The 13,719-nt window shown below is 41.4% G+C and overlaps 1 protein-coding gene across 2 annotated transcripts in view; it reads left to right on the top strand.

Annotated features, from left to right (window-relative positions):
* The first annotated feature begins 8,348 nt into the window (after window positions 1–8,348).
* CPLX3 (complexin 3) overlaps window positions 8,349–13,719 on the top strand; it is a 34,174-nt gene continuing 28,803 nt past the window's right edge. The window contains exons 1-2 of one of the 2 annotated variants that reach the window (XM_075857804.1): window positions 8,349–9,382; window positions 9,469–9,645. In XM_075857804.1, coding sequence (XP_075713919.1) covers window positions 9,482–9,645 — 164 coding nt within the window. In that variant the 5' untranslated portion in view covers window positions 8,349–9,382; window positions 9,469–9,481. Of the gene's footprint in view, window positions 9,646–13,719 lie in introns of both variants that reach the window. The other variant, XM_075857803.1, reaches the window with a different exon arrangement.

Here is a 13,719-nt window from a genome sequence, read left to right as displayed (position 1 = left end):
ATTAAATTCATTTGACCTTTAACTCTACTCATTCCAGTGCAGATTTTTATAATTTGGCAAGTAGTGGCATTTCTTCTGGACTACATCCCTATTAACAAGCAGGAATTTCCACTTAAAGGTGATCACTCTGCAGAAAATGTCATTCAAGACACCCAGCTCTTGTTTGTGTTTTTTTGGGGGGATCATTACAGCATATTAATGAAGCTTCTGTACCAAAGGCTCCCAGCTGTGAGAGTACAGCTTGACTGCCAGGCCTCAGGACACAATAAACTGCCTAGAAAACTAATGAGGTTTCTTGGTGCATGATGAGCCCCTCTCACATGCTAGCCCTGCTTACAGTGGGAATATTTCACGTGAGCTTCAGTTAGCAGCATGTGAATAGTGTTCTCCGGTTGTCTTAGCTTAATACAAATTCATGTGGCTCACATTGCATTGCCCAAACTATTGTCCAAGCTGAATCCATAAAGTATCAAAATTACTTTAGGTAACGCTAACATGTCCCTGGCACTTGATTTCACTTTAACCTTCCATAGATCTTGTAACATTTGCAGCCGAGAGCATGTCCTCCATGAACATGCCAGGAGCAAGACCTACCAAATGGAGTAAGTTTGTCCAGCATGAATAATAATTCTGGCCACAATACTGACCAGACTGTCTGAGATACATACATGAGACAACCTTATAAGTGCAAACACATGAAATACATAATATTCATTTTCCCTGCAACTATTTAGCAAAGAACGTATAATCAAAACTGCTTTTCATGTAAAGCTAAACAAAGATCATACAGCATGCATGTGAGCTCCGCATTTTATAACTTCATTTAAAGATGCTCATAATCCAAAAGTCTGATTTATAAGGAGCGTAGATACAGATAAATCATTATAAGTGGCCTGCTCATTCTGCTCAGCTCTAGTTCATAGCCAGTGGCGGATTAAGTAGACCATGGGCCCTGGGCTGTTACCCAAACTTGGGCCCCCCTTCCTCACCGCCGCCCTGCCGCACCGTAACTATTTTTAACACTACTTTTTGGGGCAAGCATTAACAGTGTTACGATTCCCCTTGTCACAGCGCGGTGTCCCTACATACTGACAGTATCACACTGTGCAGGGACACATCCTCCTGACAAGGGGAATTGTCTATCAGTCCTGGACTGCAGAAAGACTTTTTGTGAAATACAAGGATTTCCTATAATAAACATGTCAGGAGAGGTGACAGATTCTCTATAAATCTAGTGACTCACAGGGGACGACGTAGTTTTTTTCCTCTTCTCCATCCAGTCCAGACTTCATGACGACTTTTCCCGGCCATGACCCATTTCTGCAGAATTTGCCACTCAGATGTCTTTGGCTCCTCACTTTTCCAACATTTCCACACCTATAAACAAAGATAATATTATCATGGTGCCACATACTGTGCCCCTAAATATAATAGCACCAAACACTGCGCCCCTGAATAAAATAGTACAAACACTGTGCGCCTAAATATTATAGCACCATAGACTGCGCCCCTGAATATAATTGTGCCAAACACTGTAGATAGCACCACACACAGCCCCCTGTAAATAGCGCTACACAGTCCTCCCCCTCTGTAAATAGCGTCACATAGCCCTCCCCCTCTTGTATATAGTGCTACACAGCAATCCCCCTTAGATATAGTGATACACAGCGCTCCCTTCTATATAGTGCTATACAACAATCCCCCCTTGTATATTGTCCTACACAGCGTCTCCCCCCTTGTATATTGTGCTACACAGCGTCTCCCCCCTTGGACCTGCAGCTCTTGTAATTGCTCAGTATAATGTCCCCCATAGCTGCCCCCACAGTATATTGCCACCCATAGCTGCCCCCACAGTATAATGCCCTTCATAGCTGCCTCTACACAGTATAATGCCTCCATAGCTGCGACACAGTATAATGCCTCCATAGCTGCCCCCACAGTATAATGCCCCATAGCTGCGACACAGTATAATGCCCCCATAGCTGCGACACAGTATAATGCCTCCATAGCCGCAACACAGTATAATATCCCCATAGCTGCGACACAGCATAATGCCCCTTAGCCGACACAGCATAATGCCCCTTAGCCGACACAGTATAATGCCCCATAGCTGACACAGCATAATGCCCCATAGCCGACACAGTATAATGCCCCATAGCCGACACAGTAAAATGCCCCATAGCCGACACAGTATAATGCCCCATAGCTGACACAGTAAAATGCCCCATAGCCGACACAGTATAATGCCCCATAGCTGACACAGCATAATGCCCCATAGCTGACACAGTATAATGCCCCATAGCCGACACAGTATAATGCCCCATAGCCGACACAGTATAATGCCCCATAGCCGACACAGTATAATGCCCCATAGCTGACACAGCATAATGCCCCATATGTACGTACCTAATAAAAAAGAAAACATAATTGCTTACCTATCCCGGTTCCCACGACGGTGGGGGATGCGATGCTTCTCCTCCTCTGCACTGTGCTGTGCTGTGAGTGACTCCGTGCAGACAGGCGCGATGACGTCACTACATCGCGCCTGCCTGCACCGAGCCGCTCACGGCAGAGTGAATGCTGGAGCGAGGCTCCAGCATTCAACCCGACTGAATCTGCGTCCGCAGGAAGCAGGCAGCGCAGTAGCGCTGCATAGTTTTTTAAGTTTGTGTGCGGTTCGGGCCGCGATGGGCCCCCTGGCAGCCTCGGGCCCCGGGCGACCGCCCGAAACGCCCACATTATAATCCGCCATTGTTCATAGCCTTATTGAATAGAACTATTGCTAGGTATTCTATACATACCCCATTCTAGATCTCCATAATTATGGAAGGTCTGACTCCAAAATCTTGTGGGGAGACTTCCCAGATGAGTAGACTGTTTTAGCCACAAAAGTGGCCCATATTAACACCTATGGTTTTGTGATGGAATGTTTAACAAGCTCATATACTTGTGATAGTCAGATGTCCACATAAAGCCATCTCCTCTTTTGTAACGTACCATACAAGTAAATACATTTACGTTTGTGAGTTTTTAATGTTTGCATTTTTTGACACATGGTTCTGGGCCAGGGTATATAAATACATCACCATAATGTACATAGATTATATCCAGTGTCATTAGTGCCGCTGAGATTATGTGCCATGCGGATTTTTGTATGCTGCTATGTGGATAAATAATTATTTCTGAATGTGTGTTGGAATTAATAAGCAGATCTGATTCATTCTGTGGCACATAGCTGACAATCTAGTGACTGAATTTGTGCTGCTTTTATACAGTGTGTGGGGCTGCTTAGGACAGAACACTGAATGTCACGCTCCAGTGGTTAAGTTCATGCAGATGGGGATCTCCCGGCACACAATCTGAAAATAGCAGCTTGGTCCTGACAGACACTACGCCAAATTAGCGAAACCCTCCGGGAACTGCACTTACATATACCAACATCCTTGTGTGCTGCAAACACTGTACACACTACTTGATGTGGATATGTATTTAACTATGCTCCCTGAATGTTGTAGAATATAATAGCTACAACGCATTCATAGTATAACAGACATATTTTAAGCTTTGCAGATAGTCAAGGAGATTTTACTTTAGCTATTTGTAAGTATGACTGTGTAAAAATTGATATTTGGGATTAAATATAACCATATAACAAATGAGATTAATTATGTGAATATGTAAATGTCATGGGGTTCGTTAGGTGATTACACGATCAACAAGTGATGACCGCACAGCTCCAACAAGGTTTATTGCATCAAATAATGATAGAACAGATAGCCTTCCATGCAGGAACAGAATACAGTCCACAAAAAAGGGTACAGTCCAGTAGAACACAATACGCAGCCACTGAATTATAGTCCCCAGGAAAATCCTCAAAGAGCTGGCCTCAGCTTCAGCTCTCATTAAGGGCCTGTTCACATCACCGTTCGCCTTCCGTTCTGGGGTTCCGTCGGAGGTTTCCGTCGCGTAAACCCTGCAACAGAAAGTAAAAGTGAATCTGCCGGAATGGTGACGAAGGGAAACCATTAGCGATGTTTCCGTCACCATTGATATCAATGGTGACTGAAACGGAAGCTGTGGTTTCACTTTCACTTTCCGTTGCGGGGTTCACCCGACGGAAACCTCTGACGGAACCCCGGAACGGAAAGCGAACGGTGATGTGAACAGGCCCTAAGGTCTACATCCAAACTCCTCATCCTCCCCAGGTCAAGCCTTTATATAACCCTGGGGGGGGGGCAGCTTGTCAGTTTCTAGTCACCCCTCAGCAGAGAGGAATGCATTCTTCATCAGTTACCACAGGTCATGTCTCCAGCATATGGACAATCAGATCAGTCACAGAGGTACAGTCCACAAGACATAAAAAGTGTCCTCATTGTCCAGTCTCAACGGGATCATCAGGAGGCACCACCATCACTCAGCTCAGGTGCAGATGAACAAATGAAGCAGATCCAATTATCTCCCCCCACTGTGTTCTCATCCTGGCTGTGGCAGACAATAGATGGGCAATACACATAATAGTACAAAAGGCCACAACTCTAATACAAACCGTAGAAATACACACAAGTAAATTTTATAACAAATCAGGGTTTACGATAAACCACACAAAAATTCACCATGACCGTAAAGTAATAAATAAAAAGGAAATGAATATATGATAATGATGAAATTGTCTTATGAATAAAAGCACACCGTTTTTTCATCTATATACAATGCATTCGGAAAGTTTTCAGACCCTTTAAATTTTTTTACATTTTGTTATGTCGAGGTCTTGTGCTAAAATAAAAAAAAAATTCAAGTTTTCCCCCATCATTCTGCACTCAATACCCCATAATGACAAAGTGAAGACAGAATGTTAGTAATCTTTGTTAATTTACTGAAAAGGTAAAACTAAAATATTGCATTGACATAAGTATTCAGACCCTTTACTTAGAACTTAGTGGAAGCCCCTTTGGCAGTGATAACAGCCTACAGTCTTCCTGGGTATGATGCCACAAGGTTTGGGGATTTCCTGCCATTCTTCTCTGCAGATCCTCTCAAGCTCTGTCAGGGTATGTTCACACGCTGAGCCAAAAACGTCTGAAAATACGGAGCAACTCACGTTTTTCGCGCCGTTTTTCACACAGTTTTTTCGGCCGTTTTTGGAGCTGTTTTCAATAGAGTCTATCAGAAAACGGCTCCAAAAACATCCCAAGAAGTGTCCTGCACTTCTTTTGACGAGGCTGTAATTTTACGCGTCGTCTTTTGACAGCTGTCAAACGACGACGCGTAAATTACAGGTCGTCGGCACAGTACGTCGGCAAACCCATTCAAATGAATGGGCAGATGTTTGCCGACGTATTGGAGCCGTATTTTCAGGCGTAAATCGAGGCATAATATGCCTCGTTTACGCCTGAAAATAGGTCGTGTGAACCCAGCCTGATGGTTGACCTTCTGGAAGTTTATCCCATCTGCACACAGGATCTTTGAAGCTCAGCCAGAGTGACCATTTGGTTCTTGGTCACCTCTCTTACCAAGGCCCTTCTTCCCCAATTAAGTATTTTGGTGGGATGGCCAGCTCTAGGAAGGGTCCTGGTTATGCCAAACTTCTTCCATTTAAGAATTATGGAGGCCACTGTGCTCTTAAGAACTTTCAGTGCAGCAGATATTTTTTTGTACCCTTCTCCAGATCTGAGCTTCCACATAATCCTGCCTCTGAGCTCTACAGGCAGTTCTTTCCTCCTCATGGCTTGGTTTTTGCTCTGATATGCATTTTCAACTGTAAGACCTCATATGGACAGGGGTGTGGCTTTCCAAATCATGTCCAATCAAATGAATTTAACACAGGTGGACTCCAATCAAGGTGTAGAAACATTTCTAAAATGATCTAGAGAAATGGGAGGCACTCACAGCTAAATTTCAAGTGTCATAGCAAAGGGTCTGAATATTTATGTCCATGCGAAACAGTTTTTAATTTTTAATAAATTTGCTAAACTTTCTAAAATTTTGTTTTCACTTCGTCGTTATGGGGTATTAAGTGCAGAATGATGGGGAAAAACGTGAATTTTTTTATTTTAGCACAAGGCCTCAACATAACAAAATGTGAAAAAATTTAAAGGGTCTGAAGACATTCCGAATGCACTGTATCTGCCATGCGTGCCTTCTTTAACCGTGTATAACGGTTCAATTTACAGCACAGGATCAAAAAGGTATCAACCCAGCAGTGGATCAACCTGGGATTAGCTCGAAAGCAGGTACACGGGGCGTGACGTCAGAACCACGTGTCAAGGTAATTTCTCATAGGCTGACGCGTTTCATCCACTCATGGACTTCGTCAGAGCTGGCTGACGTCACGCCCCGTGTACCTGCTTTCGAGCTAATCCCAGGTTGATCCACTGCTGGGTTGATACCTTTTTGATCCTGTGCCGTAAATTGAACCGTTATACACAGATAACAGATGGACGAAGCAAGAAGATTCATGCTGGCTCACCTTGTTAGGTGAGAAATATCGGAAACATATCCCAAACAAAATTATCTTGGGCTGGAAAAAGTATCCAGGATCTCAAAGTTCACCCGGAGCTGGAAGTGGAGCTCCACCTCACACAGGTGGTTGAAATCGGTCCATGTTGATCGAATCTGAAGAACGGATCATCTTTTTCTCTAACTAAAGAGATTTCCTTCCTATACCTGGAGGTGTTCTGAGAGACCCTGCTTGCCTACAAATCGTAAACGGACACAGGCTCATTACATTATCCTTGAGAAAATCCATTCAGATGACGATACAATTGATATATCGAAGGGGCACCTATATTGTAACAAAATAGATAAGTACACCTGTATTGGTAGATAAATTCTATACTGTTTACCTAATGTATTTATACCCTTTTGTGATCAGTTTTCCGGATAATATGTTTTAGCGATCTAATTTTATGTTGGTTATATTTGTCTATCGACTATACTATGTATCGATATGGCAAATGGATTTGACTTAAATTTTTATGAATAAATATCTACCTTTATATCAAAATTCCACCTGGAGTGTGCTGGTTTATGTCCAATAATTGTTTTGTTTTTGTCTAATTATAAAGTACAGTTAAGTTTACCGCTCAGACGGCACTGGTAACAGTCCAATATCGTTCAGTATGGACACTCTCTCCCAGAAAAATGCAGTGGACAATCCGCAATCCAATGAGGGTGTGGATGGTAATTCTTATCCTTGTAGTTCCACCGAGCTCCTTATCGTCTCTGTCCACATTCAAAGAACTCCTGGTAGGAAAAGGATCTTATGTCTCTAATAGATGGAAAAAGGAAGACACATAGTGCAACACCCTCTGAAAAAAGATTGCTCCACGCCAAGTTTAATCCATACTCACAGAAGTAACAAGAAATAAAAGCATCAAGGTAAGTAAAAATCTTTAACATTTCTAGGCGGCACGCCAAACACTCTCGCCCATACTGAACGATATTGGACTGTTACCAGTGCCGTCTGAGCGGTAAACTTAACTGTACTTTATATATGCCATTTAGGGTATTTGTTGGATCATACTCAATTTAGTTTTGCCTGCTCCGGTCTGAGAGAGATATTGTGGGTATTTGAGCCAAGAGAAACCACCATTATAAACATATACTAATTGTTTTTAAATATTTTTATTGTGAAGAAAACGATGAAATATATCAATAGCTGCCCTTACAAACAAGCTCGACATTCCTTACTGCCTTTGTTATTTATTTTGCGTGTGTATTCATCGGCAAAGAGTTAATCAATGAACGGATATGGTAATATACTACAATTGTATGTGTGTTCTCTCTATCTCTCTTTCTCTCCTTCTTCTCTCTCTTCTACCCTCTCTTTTACTCACACTCTCTCTCTCTCTGTCTCTCTCTCTCTCTTAACATTGTATTAATAATGCGAGCAGTGGACTACTATAGAAAAAGGGTCAATGTGTAAAACTTACCCCTTAAGTCCAAAAATATGGTCTGTCATTCTTTTTTTTTTATTATGTTGCTTACTTTAACTCACTCATATGGTTTAACAATTACAATTCATTAAGAAATTACATTTAGATCTTCCAACAACATAACGGTGTTAACCTGGGGGAACAGTAGTACATTAAATCACTAAAATTCCTTTACACTGACAATACAGTGTTATAATAAGAAATCATGGTTCTAATCTAAAACAGACCATTTCTAATTATTGCTTTTATGGTTGATCTAATGCTTATATATTAGTACTCCCTTGCATCTCAGCAAGTCTGCTGATGTCTTTGTGACACATTGTAGATAAAGCTGAAGGTGTTAATTGTATCATCATCACAAGGCTCCTGCTATAATTCACACTGATAACCCGGCAGTGGCAGCGTTACCATAGGTGTGAAGGTATCATGTTTGGAGTATTTCACTGCTGCCATTAACCCCTTTATAGATTAGGATAAAGGAACTGAAATATGTAACAGGTGGAGCATGTGGTCCTGTGACGTAGTATGTGTAAACAAGTTTAGCTATCTTTGGAATAAGAGGGGGTTTGAGAGGCAGATAATAATAGGATTTGAAAGGTTTCAAGCTAATGGGAATAGATGTCTCTGTTATTTTGTAAATGTGGGATCGCCCTACTGAGATATGTGAACAGCTTGGAGAGGATAAGTGACTTTACTACAGCCAATGGCTGTAATGCTGTAAGCCAGACTCAACAGAAGGGGCTGATTGTGTTTTGAGATCTCATGCTAGATGTGAATCTGGAGTCTAACTCCCTCCCTCCCTGCTAAGTCTCAAACGGGAAAGGCATAGCGTAGATTTAAGTGCGAGCTGTCCATGGCTGTGGTGATGAAACATTAAACTGGGAGCTGTCTAGGACTGTGGTGCTGAAACGTTAAACTGGGAGTTGTTCAGGACTATGTGCTGAACCATTAAACTGGGAGCTGTCCAGGACTATGGTGCTGAAACATTAAACTGGGAGCTGTCTAGGACTGTGGTGCTGAAACATTAAACTGGGAGCTGTCCAGGACTGTGGTACTGAAACAAGAAACTGGGAGCTGTTTAGGACTGAAGCATTATCTGGTTGCTGTTCAGGACGGTGCTGCTGAATGTTTAACTGTAAGTTGTCCATGTCGTGATGTTGAAACACTAGCTGGAAGCTGCGCAGAACTGTGATGCTTACTAAATGTTTAGATGGGAGCTATCCAGGACAGTGGTGCTGAATTAAAGACGCAGCAGTGATACTTCTCTGGACATAAGGAGCTAAAATTCGGAGACCTTTTGGACAATCCGCTCTTCTGATCCTATATACAGGACTTAACTCAACATGACTGAGAAAATCCATTCAACGAATTAAACTGATCATACCTGAACCTCCTATGCTCAGCAAAACAGACCGCACTTGCAAACTTTAGTGCTGAAGGGCAGTGAAGTGAGTACATCAGCAACTTAAAACGGGTTTGAAGCGTTTTACATAAGATCATTATTTAGTTCATAAAACTGACAACAATTCTTTAGGTTCTCAACAGTCATGGCTTTTATGGTGAAGACTATGGTGGGTGGTCAACTGAAGAACCTCACTGGAGGTCTGGGAGGCAAAGAAGAGAAAGGGGAAGGGGAGAAATCAGCAGCTGAAGCCCAAGGAATGACAAGGGAAGAATATGAAGAATATCAAAAGCAACTTCTGGAGGAGAAGTAAGATTTTATAACATTTTTATTTGGTTCTGCTATTTTCTGCAGCAAATTAAAAAAATGTATGCCAAAATCAAATATGTCAAACTTACATTTACACATACGGCCGGTGATAGTAGAGTGAGGCTTTAAATATTAAATGCTAAAGGATTATTTACAACCCATAAAGAGGGGGCTTTGGATAGCACAGTATATAGGCTGATTTAGCAGTGAGAAATTACGTCTGTGATTCTACCCCCTGTTCATGTGTAGAATACCCCATACACTGTGCTAAATAATACAATGTATCCTGATAATCTGCTGTGTTATGTATTCCTTGATGAATGTATCTTCTCATAATAAATAGCATTAGTATTATAAATATTATTATGTATAATAGTATTATAAAGTTTACAGTTCATTTGGTCTTGGTTATTTATAACTTTTCGGAAAGCTCCAAACATGCACTATCTATCATTGTGGAGTTTGCAAATAAATGGATAATGTAAACAAATAATAGGTCTCCCTCTCTCTCTCTGTCTTGTTATCTCTCTTTCTTTTTCACTTTGTCTTTCTGTCTCTTTCTCTATCTCCCTTTATTTGTGTGTGTGTGTGTGTGTGTGTGTGTGTGTGTGTGTGTGTGTGTGTGTGTGTGTGTGTATCTATCAATCTATACATATATATATTACAATGTGTACAAATTAGTTGTAGGAAACAATAGTGGACTCTTCATTATTATTACCCATTTATAAAATTTACTTTGAAAAGTCACAGGGCCACAGAAGATCCTTCAGTAACATGCATCTATTTGAAGCATCAACATAAGATCCAGCTACTCTAAGGCTATGTTAACACGGAGGAACTTTTTTGGCGGATTCCGACGCAAAATTCTGCCTCTCGTTCATTTCAATGGGAGGCGGACACTTCTTCTTCCCGCTAGCTGATATTTTCAGCTAGCAGAAAAAAGAAGTGTCCTGCCCGATCTTCGGGAGGATTCTGCCTAAACCTCCCATTGAAGTGAATGGGAATAGGAATCTTTATGCTGATTGCAGGAATAATTCTGCAGCAGATTTTACAGTGGGACCCGCCAAGCAATATCCGCCGTATGAACATAGCCTAAGGGCTCTTGCATACGACCGAGTGTGCAGCCTGAGTCCCATCCATGATCCGTGGAAAGATAGGACATGTTCTATCTTTCCATGGATATGAGAGTTGGTTCTGTTTTCATGGACCCGATCCACCCACTGGAGTGAATGGGTCTGTGAAAAGTATCAGGTGCCACACAGATGCCGTGGAAAAACGCTCGAGTGGCACTCGGTCGTGTGCAAGAGCCTTTAGACGTTAGTTGTTATATTTACCAAACATGAGCATAATTTCTTCATAAATGTAGTAGTGGCATAATTTTACTTTAGACAATCAAGTATATTGATCCATTTGCTCTATGGTTCTGTAGCTACTGTAAAAAGTAAAGTAAGATATCATATAGCGTAGGATGTAAAAGGCTAAGAATGAAGACAGTGACCCTTTGAGGATAATATCCAGTAACATGTGCATTGTCAGTGTGCAGACCTGTATTCACTTGATCGCAAATGACTGACATGATTGACTGACTGCTTTATAATGCCTGGTCAAGGCCATACATTTTTAGTGAAAGTAACAATTAATAACTATATTCAAGTACTAAACATATAAAAACTGTGTCTTTCTGAGAAATGATAGTAAATATAACCATAAGAAGTAAAACACTACAACAACATGCTGTACTCAGTAGTGCCATCCACAATTACAGGAAGCCATTAGTCGAAGGTAACTAGATGGGAAGCAAATAGTTAAACACCCTCATCTTATACTAAGACTAAGAATTAATTAATATGATTACTTTCATGATTGTAGCCATAATTTATATAGATGACAATTATTAGGTGTACATATAAACACATGTATGTTTATCCTACTGCATTTTCCTTTTAACTTATAACCACAGTAGTTCCTAGAAGATCAAACAAAACATTAAAAAAAGGTTTTGATTAATGTAGTAGTCTGGGACACATGCAACGTTGGCACATTGCAATCACTAAAGCTATGTGCACATCACGGTTTGGTCCTATATTTAGCATGTACGTCAGGAAAGCTCCCAATGCACACAATAAACGTGTCCACGGGGCTCTATTAGCCCGACGGAGGCCAAAAGGGTGTCCCCTTGGCCTCTGTTGGCTGGTAAACATCAGTATATATATTTTTTGGAGGATGGAATAGCGTAGTAGCCTGGGGATGATGTATGGTATACGTCACATACGTAGCTTTTCCTGGTTTATACATTAAATGTAGGCCAACTCTCCCTCCAACCATTTATTATTCCCATGCCTCTTTGCTGTTTTTCAGTTCTTTAGTGTTTACTTTGGCTTGTGTTGGCTCATAACATTGGCAAGCCTTTTTGATGTATGCCAAACTACGTACATGTCTTGCTTAATTCATGTGAACCCTAAGCTGTACGAATAAGAGCAACTACTTATATCACTCTATTACTTTTATCAGGCTTTGGACACTGTGGGCCACATGTATAAAAAGTTGCTGCTAACTTGCTGCTGCTTAGCATCTGATCAGAACATTTATTTCACCTTTTAACATCTACTTTGAATGTTAAAGTTGGAATCACATTGGTTGCTATTGCCAAATCTCTTATATACTAATCTTAGCAAAATTGCCTTTTTTGTGAGCAGAAGTTGTAATAATGGAGCAGAGCAAAGAGGAAACTGAAATTACCTGTCACTTACCTGTCAGTCCAGCAGCAGACACAGGCTGTTTTATAAAGGCCTAGGTATTCTACAGTAACGTCAGAAAACAGGTGGTGGGCACAGCCTGTATATAGCAGCATGTTATAAAGTGTGAGCTCTATATTTACTCACTTTTCTAAAGCTATAAAATATAGGCTTAAATAAAGTTTATACTGTAGATCCCCAAAATCACATCCATAAGTGGATGAACATCCCTTTCAAAAACACTGGGAATTAAAAGGGAATGTCTGCTTTTTACAACCGTTTTTTATTAGTTTCCCCCGAAAATAAACTGATCACAGGGTGTCCTGAAGCTGGCATGCCAGTGATTAGCTGTAATCTGTGAGGGAACGTGACAGCAATTGTTCTGTCTCCTTGCAGTGCCACCACAGGGGAAATTAAGAATTACACGCCATGTAATTCATTTGACATGTTGGGTCCTCCAGAGCTTCTCTCCACCCTGTCTAATTGATGGGAGATCCAGAATAGAAGGCACCTCACAATTAATTCTGAATTACAAAAATAGTATTTGAAATGTATTTTATTTTTTTAACAAGACAGCCACTTTAGTATGGATTTGGTCTCTGCTTTGCTGCTACAACAGACTCCTCACTTCTGGCAAGGATTTTCTCTACATTTGGAGCTTTTTTGGGCTCTGGGCATTTGTGTCAATTCATCCACAGGGGCATTAGTGAGGTTAGGCACTGACAAAGGGCGATAAAGCCTGGCTTACAGTAGGAGTTCCAATTCACCTTACTGGTGTTTAAAGTGGTGATATGGGCTCTGTGAAGGCAAGAAAAGTTATTTTTGTAAACAAACATGGCAAAACATTTTTTGGATCCTTGCTTTGTGCATGGGGTTGTTGTATTGCTAAAACAGGTAAAAGTTTTTCCCAAACTATTGCCACAAAGCTGGAAAGACATGAAAATCCTTGAATGCTGCTCTATTAGGGTTTTCATTTATTTGAACTAATTGACCAATCCTAACAGTGAAAAAAATGTCTCAGAACTTTATTTCTTCTTTACCAAATGTACAATTGACACTAAGCATTCTGTGTTAGGGATCTGCCAGGTACTTCATCTAGGTATACTCCTGGGATTAATCAATCCACACCTGAGGCCAGACCTGTTCGACTGACACCATCTCCCACCAACCAGGGTGGCAGGCTCAGGAGTGGGAGAGCCTATCGCGGCCTGGTCTGTCGGAGTTAGCTCCGCCCCCTGTCCTTTATTACCTGCCCTGTTCTCTCCCTCAGTGCTTGTAATTCTTTTGGATTCCTGGCCCCACTGCTGCTTGCTCCAGCCTGCTTCTGCCGTGCTTCGGC

The sequence above is a fragment of the Rhinoderma darwinii genome, chromosome 3, assembly GCF_050947455.1.
Source record: "Rhinoderma darwinii isolate aRhiDar2 chromosome 3, aRhiDar2.hap1, whole genome shotgun sequence".
In the NCBI taxonomy this organism is placed as follows: Eukaryota; Metazoa; Chordata; class Amphibia; order Anura; family Rhinodermatidae; genus Rhinoderma; species Rhinoderma darwinii.
The sequence above is the reverse complement of the archived record's forward strand: the minus strand, read 5'-3'. Positions and strand labels throughout refer to the sequence as shown.